Source organism: Ascaphus truei, chromosome 9, assembly GCF_040206685.1.
Source record: "Ascaphus truei isolate aAscTru1 chromosome 9, aAscTru1.hap1, whole genome shotgun sequence".
Taxonomy (NCBI): domain Eukaryota; kingdom Metazoa; phylum Chordata; class Amphibia; order Anura; family Ascaphidae; genus Ascaphus; species Ascaphus truei.
The window spans coordinates 66071215-66095566 of NC_134491.1; the positions used below are offsets into that span (position 1 = coordinate 66071215).

At 43.8% G+C, this 24352-nt stretch overlaps 2 protein-coding genes across 2 annotated transcripts in view; one reads left to right on the top strand and one right to left on the bottom strand.

The window, feature by feature from the left end:
* Window positions 1-1424, top strand: part of MOV10 (Mov10 RNA helicase) — a 78101-nt gene extending 76677 nt beyond the window's left edge. Inside the window, exon 21 of the mRNA XM_075615280.1 lies at window positions 237-1424. Coding sequence (XP_075471395.1) covers window positions 237-301 — 65 coding nt within the window. The 3' untranslated portion in view covers window positions 302-1424. The remainder of the gene's footprint in view (window positions 1-236) is intronic.
* A 3423-nt stretch (window positions 1425-4847) lies between these two features.
* RHOC (ras homolog family member C) overlaps window positions 4848-24352 on the bottom strand; it is a 41189-nt gene continuing 21684 nt past the window's right edge. The window contains exons 2-5 of the mRNA XM_075615282.1: window positions 12638-12795; window positions 11506-11626; window positions 9010-9140; window positions 4848-7187 (exon numbers count right to left, since the gene is read on the bottom strand). Of these exons, the coding sequence (XP_075471397.1) occupies window positions 7014-7187; window positions 9010-9140; window positions 11506-11626; window positions 12638-12793 (582 nt within the window). The 5' untranslated portion in view covers window positions 12794-12795 and the 3' untranslated portion in view covers window positions 4848-7013. The remainder of the gene's footprint in view (window positions 7188-9009; window positions 9141-11505; window positions 11627-12637; window positions 12796-24352) is intronic.

The window sequence follows — 24352 nt, forward strand, 5'->3', positions numbered from 1 at the left end:
AACCCACATATGTGCATCAGTGTGCACATTACTGTGTTAGTGGGTATCTGTGTGTTAAAAGCATTTGTGCAGTGGTTAAAGATCAGGCGCTGGCATTACGGACAGCATCTACAGTATGACACGGAGCTCGATAAATTATAACATGCAGAGCGAGTTCAAGATCGGTGCTTACAAACCATCTTCCCAGATACACCTTTTGCTACGTAAACTCACTGCGTATGGTCTGTTCTTTCCAGACGAAGAGATTGAAGAGAGCTCTGTACAGCGGCAGATGGAACCGAGCTGGGGACATGAGCACTGAGACACTCACCTACACCCGGTTGTCTCCTTTACGGACCCCCACCAGGATCTCTCCAGGACGTCAACTCCTGCTGCATACGTATCTTGCCTGCATTTCAGCTTGGTGCCTCCTTTGCTTTCTGTCCAGTCTCTGCGTTACATTGGATGGTGCGGAGACCGAGGCACCAAGTATCACTTTTCCCCGTTTTGCAAACCTACATCCTCTGGCTAAAGTACAGAGTTGACTTAACACCATTTTCACCTGCATTAAAGCTACATGTGTGTGTATACACTATGTTCATATACGAAATGTCAGTGTGCGCGCACTAATCAAGTGCATCGTACCGTTAACGTATTCATAGTCACTACAATGAAAGATAAGTACTTAGATCCAGGCCCCTTCATCCAGTAACCCCATGCATTGCTGTCCTTGCAAAGGATTTAGGTGCACTTCAGGATCCTTCTTACCAAAGGATTAAATCCATTCACACAAAATCACTAGGGTGATAATAAAGGACTCTAGTTAAAACCCATACAAATGTATGAATGATAAAATCCATCTAAGGCTGCGCTTATAGTGACAGCAACGCAATGTAAAAACAAATGCATTGCCGCCATCATGTGCGCTTATAGTATGCGCGACGGCTTGGTCGCGATCGCTGGAAGTCATCTCAATTTGATTTTGCCAGCGACTGTAGCCCGACGTCACGGGCACTATAAGCGTACCCTTTACAGGGTGTGTGTACGCGTGGACACAGATGCAGACTTTAATGTTAACATTATTTGTCATAAAACTACACAAAGGAAAAAAATAAGACTAGACAGCTGTGTGGGATTGGTGCAAACACTAAAAACTGTGTTCCCTAAATATTTTCCAATTAAAACACTTTACCTTTGCAATAAATTGCAGGTGGTTAAATCAAACTTAAATTCCACCTGCTCCAGTGGTGAACCTCACCGTACGTACGTACATACATACAACGGTGCGATATATACATACTTTTTATTTGTTATAGTTGTATAATTCCCAATTAATATATTTAAATTCTTTCCATGATTGCTTCTTAACTTGTGGTGTATTTTGAACTTCCTTAGAGATTTATACAATGACAATAAAACCCTGCCTTTCCTGTTATTTTTACAATCCTGTACTCATTTTATTGTCACCAAATGGTACTCAGGAGCAAGTGGATGAACGAATCACTATTTATTAACTAGTTTTAACTAGGGCTCATTACCTCCCTCTTATGGGAGAAGAATGTGTCCAACTCTCAGGAATCCTAGAAGTAAAACGTACTCCTTTAACATCCAAGAAACCCATAAATCAGCGTATTAAGAGAGAGGATACCAACACTATATTCACGTTAACATAAGAACCGAATTTAAAAGGTAACGGTGTGATCAAAATTTCAGTTGAACTCCCCCATGAATAATAGTTGAATGGAACATCATACAACTCATTTTGACAACAGGGAAAGTTGTGTATCTGTGAGAATGACCTGAGCCAATCAGAATGCCCCAATATTACATAATTCCGCATGTGAGGCGCCCATTAAGTACTATAACAGTACGAGGCATTCTGATTGGTTGACATCGCAACCATGGTTTTAGAAATCACACAATGGAAAAGGACCATTACGCTTTGTTTTAACCCGGTTCATAAAAATGAGTATTTATTTTAGTTGCATCCTAAAATGTTAAGTGAATGGAGGGATAATATTTTGTGACCAAAAACAAAAAAGGTTTTACAATGTAATGTTCTGGCGCCTGAAAAGATTTACAATTAAAACGCCAAAATAAGGCGTTAAAACATTTTAATAAAGTGTAGAACACACCAGGTGTTCCCAGCACTCCAAATGAAGACAAGAAAGCTAATGAAGCTTAGAAATACTATTGTGTATTCATATAAGAAAAACAAACAAACAAAAAAACGAGACTACAGTAGGGCTAAATAAACTTGGAAAAGGCTCAATGCATTTGTTGTTGGCTGATGTAAACAGGACTACACATCAAACTCTTTGACCACAGGGTTTTCATTGATATACATTGAGCATATCCCAAGTTTATTTATCCCTCCTGTAGTCTGTTGGATAATAGGGACCTGTTCCCGGAGAGTATTGCCAGCCTAATAGGACCATTTGCCGAGACAAATTGCATACATCTTATTCATTGTATATTTCTATAGTGTGCTTTTGTTTTCAGGTCCACTTTCTTGCAAGGGTGTCAGGTGTTTATTGCTTTAGGTTACACACATGCTAGATGACAGATTCCATTCGATGTGAGACTGTTTGCATTTATTTGCCCTTATAATTGTGTGTTCCTTTTCACTTGATTTTAAGATTAGGAGGACTGAATTGAGGGAGTTGGGAAGTACCATATTCCCCCTTTGTGGAGGCTATGGGCCTGTAGAAGGGGGGGTTCATAACCCCAAAATGTTGCCCCCCACATCTTCCTGCACAAACACCCTTCCCCATCAGGTGTTTCCCTACCCTCACTTTGCTAGTGATATCACCACCACTCAACCCCTTCCTGTATTCACTCAGTACCTGTGTGTTGCATTTGCATATTGTTGTCGCATGTCCTTTCCCCCCCCCCTATGAATACACAATAGTATCTCCAAATTCTTCATTTAGAGTGCTGGGAACACCTGGGGGCCTATGCAGAGCACTGCGGTAACTGAATTAGCGGCATTTGTTGGCGAAATATGCCTTTGGAAAGGCAGGTAATGGCGAGTTTAAAAAAAAGCGCCATTTTTTTTTTTTTTTTTTTAAATCTCGCCGCGCGGGTGGCGAGAACCTAAATCTCGCCAGGTTTCAAAAGTGCCGTATTCAGAAAGGCGCGATCGCCATCTAGCGGCTGATCGCGCCATTAAAATGGAGAAAAAATCAACAATTAGCTCCGCCAACAAAAGTTGGCAGGAAGCTGGAGCTCGGCGGCCAGAGGGAGAAGGAAAAAAAAAAAACGCGCTTTTTTTTAAAACATGTTTCACCAGCGCGCATCTCGCCGGTTGACACTCTCCATATGCAGACATGATTTTAAATGCAGTTTTAGGACCATTCTGCATATGGAGATAAAATCACGCCAAAAAAGGTACTATTTATTAACATCTCCAATTAATTCCACCGCTGCTCTCTGCATAGGGCCCCTGGTGTGTTCTATAGTTTACTTAGGAGAGATTAGGGGTCTCGTCACTGTTCCCGTTCAACCACAACGTGTGTGTGTGTACACACACACACACACACACACACACACACACACACACTTTATTTAAATAAAGTGGTACATATTAATTTATAGTCAACCTTTGAAGACCCGTTAAAAGAACGCTCTATTTGTGTAAGAATGAATGCACATAGATTAGCGTTAGTGATTTTTTTTAATTTGCTGATGCTGATTAACTGCTTCACTGCCAGTTTCATAAACCCATCTGGCAGCAAAGCGGTTAGGAGTTAGCCATCACATTTGCCGAATTTGATCCTGTGATACAGGAGATGACTTTAGTTTATTTGCTATAATTAACAAGGCCAGACGACGCTAACACAGCAAACAGATCGTAATAACTTGTTTTCCTGTTCGTACAGTGGTTGAAAGGTGTGTTGAGCATGTTACAGGGCGTCACCAGTAAAATATTCATTAGCAGTGACAAGGTGTTTACTGGCTGTCAATAATTGCTCACACTATTTGGACAAAAATGTAGTTAAAACAAATGTAATCACCGCTGCTTGGTTCCCATCACACAAAATACCATTCAATTCAGACGCGTAACCCAGAGGTTCTCAACTCCAGTCCTCAAAACCCCGCACCACCCCACAACAGGTCTGGTTATTCCCGTTATTCCCCAATCGAAGACTGAGCCACGTTTGCTGAAGTACGGACATCCTGAAAACCTGACCTGTTGAGGACTGGAGTGGCGCACCCATTGGTTTAACCCCTTTGGTCACCAGGTGTGTTAATCTTCTGGCAGCAGAGTATTTTGTAATAATGATGTCAACTTTTATTGGAAAACAAGAAGGCTCTACTGCGTTTTTTGAAGCTTTATCCAATGTCTTGATGCCTGTCCTCAAAGCCTCAGGTAAAATTGTTTGCAAAGTAATTTTCATTACAGAAAAACACATATGTAGCAGATAGACTCAAATCCAGCGTTCCTGGAGAAATGCAACATTCATTATTCACAAGATACAAATACGTGGATTTAACCCTTTGAGTGGCGACACTGCGGACACGCGACAGCTCCTTGGACATCACTTATGAGGCAAACGGAAACAGCACCTAGAAAAAGGTCCAGTAAGCCCATGATGTATAGCGCAGGGGAGGCCAACTCCTGTCCTCAAAGGCCACCAACAGGTCTGGTTTTCAGGATATCCCTGCTTCAGCACAGGTGGCTCAGTGTCTCAGTCAGAATGACAGCCACCTGTGCTCTTGAGGACTGGAGTTGGTCATCCTTGATTTGGCTGCTACGTCATTGGTAATCCCCACCCTTAAAAAGGGTTAATCTTTGGGGCTGACCCTTTAAAGCAGACCCCACGTGCACCCCCAATAACAGCCAGTGACTAAAATACCAGTTTGCATTTATTTTCTCATTATACTTTATTTTGATTTTTTTTACATTCGAAAAGTCACGTGTGTCAAATTCCAACGTTTACAGGCAGTCAGGCAAACAGAATACAAAAAACAAAAAAGCTATATTACAGATGTAGGCTTCATTTCAAGAATCTATTAAGAATTAAAAAGGCAAAAGGGTGGGACAAGCGAAAGGTTTTGTTGTTGTTTTTTGAGAGGAGAAAAACCTAGTTGAGGATTGTTTTTGCTGTAGAAAAAGCATGACAAATAAATTCAGTAAACAAATCAAAGCACAGAGACGGACGAGTTCTCCAACTTCATTACATTGAGCAAAAACTGCTGGTGTATAACGTGTGCATTATTTAGCAAAGGTGTGGACGCGAGGTTTTGCTGAGGGACGCAGCAAAAGGAGTTACAGATACACAAAAAAAACAAAAGTATGAAAGAAGCAGCAATTCATTAATTTATATTTATTAATTTGTGTTAACCTCTCCGCGCTCCTCATCTTGCCACAGTCTCGGGTGGGTGCTTTAACACCCATCATGTTATGCAGGCACCCCAAATACATTGGGGCACTGGCGTACAACACTCGGGGGGGGCTCACATAGCACAGCAGGAGTCTACGCCCCGCCCGCGCCCCCACACAATCTCTGGACTTATTCGGAGAGCGCTGATTTTTATATTTGTGCTTTTTCAGTATTTGAAAGATCAATATAAAATGTATGCTCTTGTGCGGTGGGATTATCTTCATGCCACTTATCTGTGCACGAGCTCAGGAGATGTTGAGACACTGCAGTTGATCTCGGAATTGGATCGAAGGAGCAGCTGAGCTAATAGTCTGTCCTGGACCGGCTGTGGCCCTGTGAATGGTAACCAAACTTCTGATGGTTTCAGGAGAGCAAAAAAAAGGGATGCATCGTAAGGCAGCACGCCGCCACACTGTAAGCAAAAGGCAAAGGCTTGGATTTACCCAACTAAAAGGTGTTGAGCTTTTTTATACCCGACAGGTCATTTACTTGAATGGTCCTGAAGGTATTCTGTGGTTCAGGACTGCGTCGGTATTAAAAAATATATTATATCGGAGGGATGTGGGTGTAGTAAAGGCAAAAGCTCTTTAGCAAATTAATCCAGGAGACTTTTTCCATCGCTTATTTTGACAATAGGGGCAATTACAGTGCCGGGTTCAGTTTAACCCCTCGAGCCCCAAAGGGGTTAAAACAGACGGTACGATTGGTACTGAACCACTCAGCTGCCTGAGGGGCCTGCGACAGATTGTGAAGAAAAAGTCACCGGCCCCTCTGGCTGTGAAGGGTGTCTGCATTTCTGCTGCAGGACTGGGGGCAAATAAGGCAGCGTGAGAACACAGAAAACAATTCCCAGTTATAGGATCCTATTTAACCAGATGCAAGGGGGTTTTCTTTCTTGCACCAGTTTTGGAGCGGATAAACGGCCCCCTTTTCAGTAGGCTACGCTCTAAAAGATTGATGCAAGGCAATGCTAATTTGTTTCTTGGGTAGAGATTTCTCCAGCACTGAAGGAGTTAAAAAGTTCCAAAGATGCCACAGCCCTGAAGATATTGAATAGACCGCAAGATCCTATGTGGAAGCTGTTGCTGGAATAAAAGGAGAGTGCAATACACTTGTATATTTGTATTGTGCAGGAATAATTTACTCAAAGCAGCAAAAAAAAAAAAAAAAAAAATATATGTTTGGTTCCCCTTTTAGCAGGCCATTTAATACCCCTTTGGGGCACAAAGAAACTCAGAGCAAGATACACCAGGTCAAAAAGGTTCTGACTGTAAATAGAGGTCAGAAAATGGCACAGAGAAAGATCTCCCAGAATCCCACATGTGCTTTGCTTCTAAAACCAGGAATGAAAAAGGTGTCTGCTTTAGAGACAGGGAGGGAGTCACTGCGAGTACACTACATTCAATGCTTTCCCCTGCCCAAAGCCTCATCCCAAAGACTTTTCTGAAACCCCTAGCATGCCTAACCCTAGATGTAAGGGGACGGGGGAAACTAAACAAAATAAGGATACATACAGTTACAGTACAGACTGTGCATATAGCTCTTTGCTGCGGCATCACCCGCATTTTGATGCGGGAGACTCCAGTAGCAAAGAGGCTTCCGAATTTGTTCTTCTCTTGGTCTCTCCGATAGGCTGTACGACTTTCCTTATAGGATAGAGCAGCGTTGCTTCTTCCTGTGTTTCCGGACTTGTAAGGCGGCTCGCGTGGCCATCTCAAACACCTCCCGCACACCATCCTTAGTCTTGGCAGAGCACTCAAGGTAGCCAAAGGCGTTAATCCGATTAGCCATTTCTCGCCCGTCTTCTGGTTTAACGGGCTCCTGTAGAGGGGGAAGGAAAGAGGGGAAGAGAGACTATTTTACAAAGATCTAAACAATATTCTATATACATTTATTTATTTTTTGTTTAAAAAAAAATAAGAGAACCCCTTTAAAAAATAAATAAAGATTGTGATCCCACAAAATAGCTTTACTTGCTAACATTCATTTTATCAGCACATCCAACTTAAAGCTGCAGACCAAGCAATATCCTACATGTGGCTTTATTTATAAAATCTGTTCTGTACTGTGTTTTTTTAAACAACTATGACATTTTTAATGTCTTCTAATGTAATTAGCATTTTTGTTTCTATAGCAACCATTTACAAAATCACATCCCCTTCCTCTTCTGAAATCGGCTCAGGCACACCCCTTTGAGCCCTGCCCTCTCTCTAGCAGTGCACCAATTGTATCTAGTGACTGCCTGGTCACATGATCTTCCCCACAGAACTTTTCATCTTTGGTCCTCTTCTGCTGCACTGAGCCATTTAGCGAACCCCCGCACCAAATCTTCGCCAAATCGATCACAGTTGAAAGCTGGATCTGCAACTTAGCCAATTACTTATTGTGAGGATTGTGTTGATTCACATATTAAAAGGAGGGAAGAAAAAATAAAATAAAAGGCAGCTTGGACTGCCGCTTTAACTATTAACATTTTTCAATGTCCTAATTACAGATAGTCTTCCAGGAATCATAAATCAATAATAATATGAAGTCCAAAGAAATACGAAGTCCAAAGCCTTAAATATAAATCTCCCACCGGAATCTTCGTCCTCTTATCTAGGCATCAAATTAACCAACATACACTTCACAGCTAAGTTTCCCAGTCCTGTAAAATCCCTGGGAAAAGACTTGGCAGTGGCCCAAAAATTCTGGATAGAATCTATTCAGACGACGACTATTTTAGATATTTACAGCTTAGGCACCTCGCCAACCTGATTCATAAAACGTGTTAGAGACTTGAGACCCCTGGGTTTGTAAGATGACCCACGCAAGTATTGATCACAAAGTGCTTTCGATGCAACGTCTTAATTAAGCACTTTATTGGTAATTAGACCATTTTGACCTAGCTTCTCCCTGTACACATTTGAATGACTTTCCAATTTGGATTGATTTGTCACTTCGTTCTCGTCCTTGATTTTGCTGCCAAAAATTCCCTCCCACCCACTAACCCCTACACGGTTTAAAGTGCATCTGGTTTATCCCTAATATGATATTATTCACATAGAATACGTATGTATATCTTTTTATAATCGCCATCTATGTGCATAGAGTTTCACAGCTGTAATACACGAAACAATATTATAACATGATATAATACAATAACATTAATATAACAATAATGGGAGTAAGCGCTGGAGACACAAGTAATTTAGCACAAAGGAGTCCCTGCCCCAAAGAGCTTACAATTTAAGTAGTAAGAATGTAGAGACAGGAGGAGGGTGTCCTGGTAACTGCATCTGTAAAGTGGTGTTTTAAGATGGGTCTTCAAAAGGGTGCTAGTCGGATATGAATACTAATTTGCTACATTAATCCTTTCCCTAACCCCAATCTTTCTGTAACCCTTTATCATTAATTGCATTAAACAATGTGATAAAGTGTTTGTGAATAATAATAATAATAATAAAAAAAAAATGGTGGTTCTTAATGCACTCTTGTATCGCACTTCTATCACTGGTTGCACCCATTCTTCTATAAAACACATTTGAAAGGAGTACACAGTACAGGAAGACGAACGGGTTCTGGCGAGCGGTTACCCTTTAGCTGCACAGGAGTTTCCCGTTTGGTATATATGTGGAGTCCTCTCATAGTAATGATAAGTTACCTGCTTCATCTTGGTGAGCTCCCTCCTTGTGTGCTCATCATTTCTCAGGTCCTTTTTGTTACCAACCAGAATGATGGGCACGTTGGGGCAGAAATGCTTCACCTCCGGGGTCCATTTCTCAGGAATGTTTTCTGTCGAGAATAACAGGAAAGACGGTGAAAGTGATTGTTGGCATCCATGACGGGGTGTGTGTGTGCGTATGTGTGCGTGTGTGCGTGTGCGCATGTGTGCATAGGGAGATGGTGGAGCAGGAATGGTTTACAGATTAAGCTTTGGTCTCTAATTCACTGTAGTAAACACAGGGCTGTGCATATGAACATCCATACTGAAGGTCAGCAGAGTGCCGGGGTAGGAGGAAGTGGGGGTGGATGGTATTTATAGGGAGGGGGAAATACGGCATATGTGTATGTCACATGTACACATGAAAATACCAGTTAAGCAAAAAAGTAACGTGTCCACCACAAGCGTATGCATAACGCCGTATGAATAGCTGGCCTACAACAAAAAAAAAATCTTTCCACGATGTACAGTTTAAAATACTGTATTAAAGCCCTAATGACAACAAAGACACCCCCCCCATATAGAGCCCTCATTTACACTACACAGAACCCCCCCTTTCAACAAAGACCTCTCCACCCACCCCACGTTAAAGGCGTGTCAGTGACGTCTCTTTGCCATGTCAGGCACCATCTTAGAGTGAAATACAAGTAAAAATGTATTTGCAATAGTGTACAGCTTTTTATATACTGTACACCCTCCCCCCCATGTCACATCCAGGGGCCCCCTGTGGTTCCTCTGTCCTGTGCCTGACTGGGGTGTGAAACTGTCCCAGGTGGGTCTGCATGATCTGTGTCCCATGTAGCTTTTGCCATTTGCTGGATGACCCCTGCTGAGAGGTGGCCTTTGAGGCTTTCCAGATGTCAGACAGCCCATCTCCTTTGATTGGGGACTGATTAACCCCTTCTGGTCTGGATTCCCTCCTATTTTCACATTTCTGTTAGATGCAAGCCATCCCTGTTATTGGTTGAAGATTAAAAAAAAAAAAAAAAACTGCCCCAACGTCCCCTATGGGATTGTTGAACCAATGGGGGAGAAAATCTTTAAGAGCCCTGCCTGGCAGTTTTGCCTTTAGACTCACTGGGGGAAGACATTTCGGTGCCGTCTCTCTTTCCTCTCTTCTCCTCCCACCCCCCCTCGGAAGATATTGGTCCATGCAGCAATCCCCACTAACTTCTGCACCAGCCCAAGGAACCCTTCCACACCCCCAGACTTTAACTTAACATTCTGTAAGTTAAGAAATGTTCCACTACCCTTCCCTTTTATTAGCTGTTGCTGATCTGTATGTAATGGGTTTGTATACTGAACCCTTCCCTATTAAACCCATTGTTTAATAGTTATTGTTGTGACTGAGTGTTGGTTATATACTGTGGGTTGTGTTATTTAGTTTGGGTGCATACTGGGAATTCTGTGGCTCAGGCATTTGGCTTGGGCCTGCTATTCCCAGTAACCCCTAGGTAACAGTGTAGACATGGACGCCGGTTATTGAAGTTTTGTGAATCACTCCTTGTGCGAGTCAGGGATTAGCTGGAGTGTGTGGGAGTGTACCCTGTGTAAGAGCAGTACTCTTGGGTGGGTCCCCCTCAGCCTGGTTGCTGGCACTACCTCCTAGTGAGTTTAGGCTAGGATTATTACTTCGTATTTAGTAATTGTTTAACTTTTCTGGGAGCCCCTCTTAGTTAGCAGAGGGCCCATTGCTCTCAAAAACCAACACCATATAGGAGTAAGTTTGTGGCTCCCAGCAAGAGCCTGTGGTCACCGGGATTGGGTGGCAGGTACCCCAGGTCCACACAGCTTTTGGGTGGGTTTCCCCATAGTGGTTCTGGTTGGTGACCCCATCCTAGCAGAGTAGGTTAAGAATAGTAGGGTACGCTTTTGTCCTAGCGGGAACCCCTCGCTGTCAGTAGGACCTAGACGCTTTCGAAGGGCAGAGTCTGGATAGACCACGTGTACCAGTGACCCGTTGTTTCTGGGTACTGGCGGTCTGACATTCCGTGACATTTTTTTTAAAAACAGTTTTGACTGATTCTGGGCAGCATGAGGTCTACAGTATGTTCTTAGTAAGGCACTGAACCACGCGGGAGCTTCGAAATCCGTGCTCTACAATACCTTACATCTGTTGTATGACCACACACACACACCATGGGTTGGAGTACGTATCTTCTATTCAAAGTTACATCTCTAGCTCTGTCAAATGTAGCATTTTGCCTACCCTGAACTTCCATTAGTCCCAGACAAGACAAGGGGGTGAGAGTGAGTATACACATTTACACACATACCCCTGTAGAAAGCACAACAACTCCCAATTACAAGGTTGATTTGTGAGCTTAATCTATAGGGATCTTCCTTCCTCTAGTTTGTCCATTGACCATATCCCTTTTGAGAACCTCCCATCTATACACAAATTGCATATTAGCTGAACACACACACAATTTTTACCTAAACTGTCAGGGCTGTCTATGGAGAAACACATCAGGATAACATCGGTGTCAGGGTAAGAGAGTGGGCGAAGCCGGTCGTAATCCTCTTGCCCTGCTGTGTCCCAGAGAGCCAGCTCAACCTACAAGGAAATAACCCAATTAGTTTGCACAGGAGGAGGGAGGATTATATGATAACGAGTAAGCAGGAGAGGAAAAACCGTGAAACTCAAGAGGTGCTCAGTCTTTAAACAACGCAGCTTGCATAAATGGCCCAAATACCCCTAAAACTGGACAGGTGTCAAAAGCTGCACATCCATGTGGAGAGCATCCGTGAAACAGAGTGCAGCTTTATTCAAGAGTATTGATTATCCATCAGACAACATTCTAAGCTTCTTCTGCTAAATAGAGAGCTAAAGAACATTACTGTAGCTTACCAAAAGCAAGGTTCCTACATAACCCCCAAAAAGATTGATTAGATTAAAAAAAAAAAAAAATCTAAGTAATTGCAAAATGACACACTCCTTTTTAGTCCTCAGAAATAATTTGTTGAGTATTTAAACAATGACAGTAAAATCAACCATGATGAAACAATCGTACTGTAAGTTTTCTATGAAAATGCCACATTTTTAGTCCATACCTAATAAATCTCAGATTGTCTTTGCCTGGAGGTTGATAATTTCGGTATGTCTGAATCCTCTTAGAGAATGTTTGGGACCCATAAAAAAAAGATGACAAATTGAAGCACTACAGTACATTACACTGGTTACCGTTACACAGAAATCAGATGGGAAACCGGGCAACACGGATTTCTGCGCAAAACCTATTTATTGGGTCAAGTTACGACGTTTCGGCAGACATAGCTGCCTCTCTTAAGTTTGGATGGCCTGCCAACACTTGAGAAAGGCACGTGTCTGCCAAAACGTCATAACTTGGCTCAATAGTTTTTTTGCAGCAATCCGTGTTGCCCGGTTTCCTATCTGGTTGCTGAAACGTGCGAGTGCAGACAGGGATTCCCGAGCCAGGAGCACCGGGGAATATAAGAATTTTTCTTGTTTTTGTTGTGCAGTAATACTTCTTGTTTATACCGTTACACAGAAGACAGAAGTTGTACGTTTGCGGGGACAAGAGTCACTATTGGTTGTTCAGCTCACCTGTTTCCCATCTACTTCGATATCAGCAATGTAGTTCTCGAAGACAGTCGGCACGTAGACCTCAGGAAACTGGTCCTTGCTGAACACGATTAGCAGGCAGGTCTTCCCGCAAGCTCCATCTCCCACAATCACCAGCTTCTTTCGAATTGCCGCCATAACTGTGGAAAGACCACCGCTGTGATTTAGAGCAAGTAGAGCAGAGTAACGTCACATGACCCATGGCTCATTTGATGCCAGCAAAAATGTATTGGGGGGGGGGGGACGCGAGCGCTGGGAGCAGCTCCAAAAGTTTGCGCAGCCCTGATGTAGAGAAGCAGCCATACAGTAAAAAAAAAAAAAAATTTTAAAAAGTGCACAGCCCTGCAACTCCCTCCCGCCTTCCGTTTTAACAGTGGTTTTACCAGCGCTGCAAATAGAATTTGTGCAGACAATGAGCCCGTACCCAAAGAGCTCACAATCTCATTTTGGTGCTTGGTATGCAGGGAGATAAAGACTTGCTCACCGTCACAAGGGCATCAGGCACTGGGATTTTATCTGGGTTCACCTGCTTCAAAAGGCAGCAATATGATCACTAAGCTACGTCTTCTGCCTACACACAAACACACTCCTTGACATCACAATTTGTCACGAACACCACACAGAGGTGTTTCACAATGAAGGATGTGATTAAGTACATGCCGTTTAGCCAAGCTTTTTTTTTTTTTTTTAACCATCTGTGGGACTGGCTTTCATATTACAATGGATACAGCTCTGAAAGTCATTTCTCTAGTCAGCGCCCAGCAAGACTGCCAAGAGTTTTAGTTGACCCACTTTTAATATGAAATGAAACAGAACAGCTTCAAAGGCTGAGAGATCCCTCAGGAAAAAAACCATACAAACGCCATCGTTGTACGATGTGGGTTTTCATTACCCTTCTAAGCACGATACAAACCATAAAGAAATGAATGGGATAGAAGCCGCCTCACTGCAGTACGCTGGGAGAAGATGTACCATGGTATATTGGACAATCTGGGTCCAACTACCGATTAGGCACGTATTACACTATGTATTACACCCAATGTAGTCTGAAATGGCTGTTCGAGCCGCAATTCGAACGGACACTCCCATTCGTGGCCCTACAAGAGTCCAGTTTAGCCAACCTTGAGCAAGGACCTTATACCCGTGTTTTAGGAACAGGCGTGTATGCGTTTTTGAACCTCGTTCTGAATTGAATTCGAATGTATTGTGTAGAGCATCAGATTTTATTTTTATACATTCTTTATATTGCCCTATGGGATATTGAGATAATACACAACTTTGATATTTAATGTTAATGTTCATGGAACACAGTATGAAACAGTGGAAATGCATTGCCCATACATCATTAAACTGCAGGATAAGTACTGCATTTGTGGTTAAGCGGACAACCCATTCCAGTGTTGGTTCAATACTCCTACCGATTACTGTACTGTAGATATGAACACAAAATGCATATCAATGCGTGTTTGGAAATATAGTTCCTTTGCGCTCTCCTCTATATTACCTGCTGTGACAGCACATCAATAAGTCACAAAGATAAAGCAATATAAACAGATTATATTCCCAGTTTACCTATTGCCTTCCCTCCTCAAATGTCCTCCAGTCTGGGTACTCATTTGGCGACTGGCAGATATTGTTAGAACTGCAGGAGTTGCTGGGACGAGGGAGAGCGTTGTGTGGACTGCGGTTTTCATGTGACCCAGAACAATTACAACCACACTGAAATACGTCAAACGGAGTTAGACGAAAAGCAAGGCAGGATTTGACTAGCGATGCTTATCCTGACCTCAATTAAGAAAATGTGTTTTGTTTTTTTTGAGGAGAAAAAAAAATTGAGCTGCAGTCCCAGACGAGAGAAAACATGTCTGTAATAAGCGGATTAAGAAATGGAGAAGCCTCACAAAGCGAGCAGAGCACCGTGCTTCTCTGCATACTTAAACAGGTCGCTGATAAACGCTTTGTTTCATTACGCTCAGAGTTGTTTCGAAGCGACAAAGTGGAGACCTTCAAAGAGCAAGACAAGTAATTACACCAGGAGGGTCTGTTGATCGACCACATTATTTGGCCTATTCGGGCACGGTGGGGACAGTTCCACTGCTCATTTTATTTTATTACATCTCCGGATATGAATCGTGTTCATTTCAGCTCCAGGGCGCCCCAGGTTTGCGAGATACTTACTAGAGAAGGTGCCGCCCCTGCTAGGGGAAACAAAATGGCAATTTAAATCTTCCGCATTACGGAATAGGAAGAAGCAACGTCATCCTTCACAGCTTCCTACTGGCCCGATTGGCACATGGATTGATCCTTTAAATGCAAAGCATGCAACTTTTTTTTTAATCAGTTCTGATAGTCACTATTTGTTTTATTCAACTCAATGCCATTTTCAATGAGTTCATATACGGATCATCCTTTGATTTCTATAGCAGGTTTAGCTCACCGCCAGCCATAGCAGTGCAAGATCTGTGCAACACTTTCCTGCATGTGATAATTTGTTGTCAATATTCCCAGTAGTTTGAGCTGTAAACGATAATGTTACCTTAGTAATAGAAGGATAGATTGTAGCTGCTGAGTTAGTTACACTGACTGAAGGATTGATTAGAACTTTAAGGCAGCCATTTAGTTAGGCACACTAAGGATTTTTTCAGATTAATAACAGGAGCATCAAATGATTGCCATCTTAGATAAGAATGTACAATGGTACATGGTTGCATGCATAAAAAAAAAGGGGGGTGGAAGATGTAGTATTGCTGCTTTAAAGGGGCTGTCCCTTTAAGGACCAAAGGAAACGAATGGCAGATGTTCAATAGCCTACATATATAGGTAACTGGCTGCATTTGTAAGCCTTTGTTGCTAAAGGGATCTGCGCTGTTATTCTTTTTTGGAATTTGTGTGTGAACTGGAGGTCCTGTTTCCATGGATGTGTATCAGAGGGCATACCTAGCTTTGCATCCACATCAAGGACACTAAAGAACATTGTCCTCTATCCCAAATTACCTCTACTATCCTGACACTGACAAGTGAAACCAGGTGGTAGCTATGGTTCATCCTAATAACATTTCAATGCCATTAACAGCTGCCATTTTTACTTCTCAAGGTGCTATAACATTGGATTTAAAGATCTACTGCACCAAGTAACCCGAAGTTCAACACAAGTCCGCTACAGAAGCCCCAAGTAGATATAGATATGTATTTAAAAAAAAAAAAAAAAAGTAATTGATAGACCTGTGTTTTTCAACAGGGGTTCCTAGGAAACTTGGGGTTCCCCGGGCACCCCAATAGAGTTTCCTGCAACTTTCAGGTCATTTTAAAATTGTACCAAATACAGAAGAATTTACAATGTATTACAATGTCTCAGACGTGCTATTAGAGAGGGTTGGGGGTTTCACCAGAATGTCACAATATAATTATAGGGTTTAACAACACACAAAAAAAAAAAAATAAGGTTAGAAAACACTTGATCTAGACTAATTATTGAACAGAATAAGATCCCTGAATGACATGGGTTCTGGAAAAGTAGCCATTGGTCCTGGAGAAGTGGACCACCAGGAGGAGTAGGAGGCAGCGTTACAGTGTGCAGAATTATCCAAACTGCTGAAGTCTCTTTAGTTATAATGTTGGACCCTCCCAGAACCCTCAAGTTAAAAGCTTGTCACAATCACCGGTCAGGGATAGCTGTGGACTTTAGTCATAGTTCTGTAATGCAGGATGAATTTCACAATCCACAGTGCAAAAAACTAGGAGGTAGTCACAAGACACGGGCTGTCTTAGCTATAGAAATAAACCATAAAGAAACAGCACTGATAAAGGAAGGTAGAGTAGGCGAAGCCTGTTATAGCTATTGTAATAAACAGCACTGATAAAGGAAGGTAGAGTAGGAGAAGCCTGTTATAGCTATTGTAATAAACAGCACTGATAAAGGAAGGTAGAGTAGGAGAAGCCTGTTATAGCCATTCGCTATTGTAATAGACAGCACTTATAAGGGAAGGTTAGCAACCTAATTTTATATCTATAGAAATAAACAGCGTCTATAAGGCCGAGTCCATTGACACTAAGCCAGTGCAGAGGGCGTGTCTATGGGCGGGCCAGTGACGTCACGGAGCTTGTTTGCCCTCATTGGGCAAAACGGTCACGTGACCGGCCCTGCGCGCGTAATCTAAATTTGAGTGTCGGCTACGCTTCCGCACGCTTGCGGAAGCATGCGCAAGCCCCTGCTAAAGCCGCTCTCATTGCGGCTGCAGGGGCTCACTGCCACACGTGAGCGTGCCTCAGCGCTGACCATGCCCGCAGCTTAAGGAAGATAGGCTAGGAGTCTAGACTTCTAGAAATATATTAAGGGCCTATAGGTGTAGGACAGTAGAAACTATATAACTAAATGTCAACTTGAAGGGGAGGAGAAAGGTTAAAGTGAAGGCTCAGATCTTGAAGTACGAGGGAGCTCCCACTTCAGAGATCAATGCGCTAAAAATATCAAATAGAAGTGTTTTCATTTTACTTGTGAACACTTTTTTTGTGTTTGTGGATTTTAATAGCAAAGCAGTTTAAAAAAAACTTTCCAAAAACAATAAATAAGGCAAGTACTGTGATTTCAGCAAAACTTCCTATGGTTAGCAGCCTAAGGCTGGGGCCATGGCGCCTTCTCCCGTGCGGAGGCTGTGGGGACGCGGGTGCTTTCCCTGGCCATGGTGGGCGGCGTTCCTAGGGGCGTCACAGAGCTGGTTCGCCCTCATTGGGAGAGCTGCTCACGTGACCTGTCTGTCGCACTGAGAAAACAGTTTAACTGATTTCTCACACAACGCGCGCCCCCTCCGGTTCCGCGCGGACACGCCTCCTCCGGTTCCACGCGGACGCGCCTGCGAACGCTGCCTTAAGGCAGTCTGTTCGCTCAGCGTGCGGACGCCTCTGCACGGTCTGGAGTACCGTGGCCCCAGCCGAAACAGAAGCCGGCACAGCCCCCGTTATCGGAGCAGCGCATTCATGGAATTCCAAGCACATTCCTTCCTTCTCAAAGCTGATGAGCTTTTCCTTATGCCACTTGCATCTCTATATCTAACGTTCCCTCTCCCGCACAAACACGGGGTGTTTGCTCTAGATTTAGAAGAGGTTGCTTCTTTGTTGTGGATTACAATTTACAATGCAGAAATCTGGTAGAGAAGGAATAGGTTTCTTTTTCCTTTAAATTATTATTTTTTTTTTAATGCACCACAGTACAACAGGCTTAATTTTTGGGTGAATTTCTAATCACCCCATTTACCCCCTCAGTAACTTTTAAAACAAATAAAAAATACCAGGTGTAAGCAGATCCACATGTCCGACAGGTCTGCAATTCCGATTTCTTCCCCCCCCCCTGTTATATCTTGGCATAAAATGCTTGCACTGCAGCCAGGGATTCTGGGGGATAGGCAAATGAGCGCACACTAACTTGTTGCTTCTTTTCCACATCATTGAAACAGTACATTTGTAATAAAATCCGTTTTTAGCGCTCTGAAAGTAACTGAAGTTACTAAAACTCATCTTTGAATGAAGCAGATTGGCGCAATAAACGCGAGTTTAATATATAGTGTTACAGTTGAGGCGCTTTAACCGACACACACACACACACACACCCACACACCACACACACACCACACACACACCACACACACACCACACACACACCACACACACACCACACACACACCACACACACACCACACACACACACACACACACACACCACACACCTTTTGTCCTGTCCCAATGTTAGAAACGACAAGTTGTGACCAGTCAGAAATAATTACAGGGAGCCACATTAACCCTCTCTGCTGGCAAAGCCTTAAAGCAACATGTCACCCTGTTACTGATGTTGGCTCACTTGGCGTAACCATCAGCTGTAAAAGCATTAATCCTTTTGCTGCATAATAATAATAATAATAATAATAATAGCATGTTCTTGTATAGCGCTGCTAGTTTTTACGTAGTGCTTTAGACATTTTGCAGGCACAGGTCCCTGCCCCATGGAGCTCACAATCTATGTTTTTGGTGCCTGAGGCACAGGGAGATAAAGTGACTTGCCCAAGGTCACAAGGAGCCGACACCAGGAATTGAGCCAGGTTCCCCTGTTCCCCCTTCAAACTCAGTGCCAGTCAGTGTCTTTACTCACGGAGCCGCTCCTTCTCCCTCCCGTAAACTTTGGTTTTAAACCAGATTTTTTTTATTATCTGATTTTGAACCAAAGGGTCCTTTAAAGCGAGCCCCATTATTTTAAGTGCCAGGCACCCCATCTTCGAGATACGCACATGTGCAGTACCAGTGTCTCTGCCCCACCAGAAAAACAAAAACGGCTGTTCAACTCTCGTGGCTCCCGCGAGCCCACAGGAAGCCGCGATATAGTCAGAGGTTTTTTTTTTTTTTTTTGGACAGCCATTTAAATTCCCCGGAGGAACTAGGAAGCAATGCTGGTAGCCATCTTGGGAATGGCGTGATCCCAGAGCTGAAAATAAAGTGGCTCATGGAACCCCTTGGTTCCAATCTGGAGAGATGGACACAGGCACATTCAGCAGGATTGTGACTTTAACCTTATAGTGATGACGGTGGTAGTGGTGCACTCCATTAAAACAAAAAACAAAAGCGCAATCACAATCTTTGTTACATAAAAGGAGGCCACAACCCTTAAAAAAAAAAAAACCAAATTATATAGAAAGGTTACTATCTGCTCACCGATGGTAGCACTATGATTTGTGTTACAAAAAGTAAGAGATAATAAATTACGTAGATCAGGGCTGCTCAAATCCAGCCCTCAAGCCTCCCTAGCAGATCTAGTTTTCAGGATATCCCAGCATTAGCACAGGTGGCTCCGAACCTCCGATTGAGCCACTTGTGCTGAAGCAGGGATATCCTGAAAACCTCACTTGTTGGGAGGGGGCTTGAGCAGCCCTGACGCCTTAGTGAAAATGGTTAACGTTTTGGGGAACGCCGCTTCCTTCAGTACCCTTATGATGTACCTGGCACACCAAAGGCCCTATTGGCAAATAAAGCATATCAGGGCAAAGTGCTGGTTTTCCATTGGCTGATTGGAGAGACGGCTCTGCTTTAACCAACAGAAACCCCCTCTACTTCCATATCAGTCGGGCGGCCGCCATCATGTGATCACACCTGAAGCAGTCACATGACCGTAAATGGCAAGGGTCTGGTGGCAATCTGGAGTGGACACTTTTTTAAAGCAGAAAACGAGCGTTGGAATCTCTGCTTCTTATTGGAAGATGTATATTAAATGTCGCAGGTATACATCTGCTGCGCAATCCCTTTGAAATATACCCTGACCGCCCTTCCAGAATTAGAAGGATATTGCAATACAAGGCAAAGCGGTGCGTGTATGACAACCCCAAATAACATTAACGGAGGCCGTTGTCCAATTTACGGTACACAATATCTATCCGCAGTGAAGAGGTTAAATCAAATCAAAATACCACTTGTGAGCACATTGACATGTCTCAGACAGTTCTGCAGCCCGGCTTTTCCCCATCACCGCTTAGCATACAGTCCTTCCACTGCAGCCAGGGATTCTGGGTAATGGACATGCAAATGAGCACTCACTGTCACCTTTTGCTTCTCATCCATTTTAACATGGACCCCTATAAGCTCATACCGATCGCATTACACAGCCTGTGCTAAAGAAGTGCAGAGCCAGTAAACCTAAAGATGCTTAAAAAAAATAAAAAGAAGGTTTCAGGACTTGGCAGGAAGGAGGAGATACCTCCGATAACATGTTACGCCCTCACTTAGCTCCTTTCAATTCAGTTTTCTCTAACAATTTAAAGAACCAAAAAAGGCCCAATGGCTGCATGATAAGGGACAAGAGAAAGAGAGCCAAGAATTTAGAACCAAAGCCTCAACCGCAAACAGAAGAGAACAAATGGCCCAGTCCTTGGAAATTAAAGCCAATTCAAAGTGGCTACTGTTTACTGCCACCGCTGAAAGACACCCAGTTTCCTTTCGTACCCACATTTAACACAAGGTTTGCGCGTCATTTAATGTCCTGCGTTTTAAAACACAATCGCTATCTTCAAAATGCCTGGAACTAGAAGGGTTAAGGCAATACTGCAGGTGGGGCAAAATATCCCACTGAATTTGTGACTGGGGATTGAGGGATTTCCACATGTGTCATGCTGCTCCTCTTTCACAAGCCATGATTCACTGGTACTATAAACACACCGGACGTTCAGTCTCAGATTGCAGGACTACCGGGTAACACACGGCTGATATTTAGAGGTTAAGGAAACAGCGCTTTGGTGACCGCAACTGTTTGCGTCGGTCCACCTTCCGAGAACGGCTAATGTGGTCCCAATTCACTTACACCGGTCACGTTATTTCCCTTTGCTTCATCTTAGCCACATGTAATCTGGTAAGAATTGGAATACTACATACAGTACTAGGCCAACATTTCAGGACAGCCCTGATTTTTATAGTCCCGCTACATTTTTCTAATCCCAAAATGCTATTCTTCATGTTTAAAGAAAATACTAATATTGTACACATGTACACACTGTTCTAGTACCTACAGTATATTGGTCCTGGAGAAATATAGATTAATACTGTACATTTTAACAGTGTAGTATACAGAGACTTGTATGTTTCTTAGCTGTCACTTAAATAAACCTTTGAACAACTCTGTACATTATACTTTTACCCATGAAAAAAAAAAACCTCTGTTTGTCCCCTAAATCTACTATTTTTATACGCAATTAAATCATTTTCTGTCCATTTTATTCCCCAAATCTACTGCCACCACTGCACCAAAACACCAGTTTTAAAAACAGGGTTTAAAACATGGAAACAGCCATTCAATACGCAACACTGAGCAAGGTAACTCCAAAGCAACAGATGTAAATCTAAAAACCATGTTCAAGCTCTCATTATGTGGAAGTGATACTTGTAACTCCCTGGCAACAAGCAAGCAGAGTTGTTGTATGACCGAGTGGTCGGTATACATGTGCTGGCTCTTAAAAAGAAGCAGTAGCCTTATCATTGGGTCGTGTGTACAATAAGTCATGCAGAGAGCGTGACTCGCATCTGATTCACACAGTGCTTTACCTGCTGGCAATCCACATTAAGTCACACCTTCCTGTACGTTTTCTGGAACATGATCAGGCCCTTCATCCAGAAACTGACTGACTGCCAAAACATGTATGGCTAACCTTTTCACTGCCAGAGACGCCAGCCCCACACAAGCATCTGGCAGAGAAAGGGTTAAAAAGGTCAGGCCTTCCAAAGTGTACTAATGGGTTAACGACTGGTGCTTTTTTTTTTTTTTTACCTAAATTGGACCTTATTTTTATAAATGTTATTTTATTAAAATGATGACCTGAGACTTGGGAGGGGTTTGATTTCCACTGGCTGCTCCCTTTTGTCTGATGTCGTGGTGAACAACAAGAGTTTGCACAGGAAAAAAACCCCTCTCTCTTCCCTCCAAACCCTTGTGGGTCCAAGGGTGAAAAAAAAACCCACACGATTAAAAACATTCAGAGACCCTAAGGCCTGGGATATAGTCTCACAGACCCCGCTGAGCAGATGAACTTACCCCCTTCATCTGTGATCAGCGCGGCCTTAGCAGCTGCTTCCGCATGCGTGCGGAGGCTGAGAAATTCTGAGGCGACAGGCAAGTTTAAAATTTGCCGCTCAGGGGAGCCGAGGAGCGGTCACGTGACCGCTCACATCCAATGGGAGCGAGGGACTAGCCCCGCCTCCCGTCACGCCTCCGCCCCCAAAGTGTGCTCACTGCCTCGCCTGCCAGGACACAAAAAAGCTCCAGTTTGAGCATGCGTTGCAGAGCAGGCGCGCGGCTCAGCGCGGCCCGAGACACCATGCCCGAGGCCTAAGGCTGCGTCCATAGAGCCTCAGCCCGCGCTCATGCTGAGGCTCTCCTGCCCGGTCAGGAGCGATCCCATGGACTGGCAGGCGTGCGTGATTGGGAGGTGGGGGGGGAGGTGGGGCAGTGACGTCGCTGGACCAATAGCCCGCGATGCACAGACGCTGACATCACGGCGCCGAGACGTTGATGCTGCTTTACTGTGATTGGAGGTTTTCAGCAGACAGCGCGCTGAGAAACAGGCTCTGCTGTCAGCTGAAAATTCCAAAGCCTCAGCACGCCTGCGGACGCTCGCGTGAGCCCCCTCTAAAGACATCCTCATTGAGGATGCAGGGGCTCAGCGCGAAGCGTCTGTGCGGCTTCCCCTGCTATGGACGTAGCCTTAAAAAAAAAAAATTGGTGGTAAACCCCAAATTACTAAAGTGAGATAAATGCAGGGTTACATTTAGGGTTTAGGACTGAAAAAAAAATTGCATTTTTATAGAAAAGTGGTAAATTCTAATAATGCCGGCGACACGACGTCGCAAGAAAACAAATGCATTGTCGCCGCCGCGTGCGCTTATAGTAAGACAAAGCAATGAGATTTTTTTAAGCCGGCAATATTTAATTTTTATGGGGCTGTCGCCTCATGTGAGAGCCCCTGAACCAATCAATGGCTTGGTCGCCCGCGATGCCGCAAAGCGAAATACAACTGCGCTAGCAGCGACGGGTGACATCACGTCGCGGGCACTATACCCGCAGCCTAACAGTGACACTTCTAGCCGCTAATGCAAAAAATAATAATAAGTGAAAAAGTCAGAAAATCTGCCGATGCAAAAATAATGTTTCTTACAAATCTCTTTCATTATGCATTTCTTTCCACGCTTGCAGAGTTTTAATAGTCTCTACTAAAATAGTTCAGTCAACATCGGGGGGGGGGGGGGGCAACTCCAGTCTTCAAGGGCCACCAACAGGCAGGTTTTTATGATATCCCTGCTTCAGCACAGCCACTCAATTAGTGGCTCAGCTGAAGACAAAGCCACCTATGCTGAAGCAGGGAAACCCTGAAAACCCGACCTGTTGGTGGCCCTTGAGGACCAGAGTTGGTCACCCAATGTCTACATCATAAAACCAGGAACAACCTCAAGATGAAAAGCTTGCAGCAGACAAGGGAGAGGGATGGAAAAGGATAGACATGTTCAAAAACATCCAGGGGTTTCAGCAAAGTACTGGAGGGGAGCATGTGTCAGAGAAAGAGGAGTGCTAGAACAAGAGGTTGGGCGGCTCAGGGGGAAAGTGAGGAAGTACTTAATCACGGAAAGGGTGGTGGATTCATGGAACAGAAGGTGATCGAGGCCAATTCAGTAAGGGGGAAAAAAAATTTGGGGTTGAGTTAAGGCTTTATATGAAAGCCAAGTATCCCGACAGTTTACAACAGCATCATTAGTGCCAAAGACGTCGGTGGAGACTCACGCCTTCGCATTGCACGGTGCTGTGGATATATTAGGACTTTAAAATGATGCATATAAAAATTCCACTTGTGAGCACATTCACGCCTCAGACAGGCCTGCGGCCCTGCTTCTCCACATTAGCCCTTAGCACAGGGGTGCGCAAACCTTTCCCTGTGCGCACCCCTGCCTGCTCTCTTTGGTGCCGGCACCCCCCTCCCCCCCAGCATCAAATGACGAGTGGGGTCATGCGACGTCACGTTGCTATGGTAACGTGACATCAGGTGACCCAGCAGCGTCATTTGACACCGGGTTACCATGACGACGCGTCGCTGGAAGGGAAGGTAAGTGTGTTATAGAGGCCTTGTGCAGTCCCAGAGCATTTAATTTAAATGTCTGGGTGAAGAGCGCAGGACCTCTGTAACT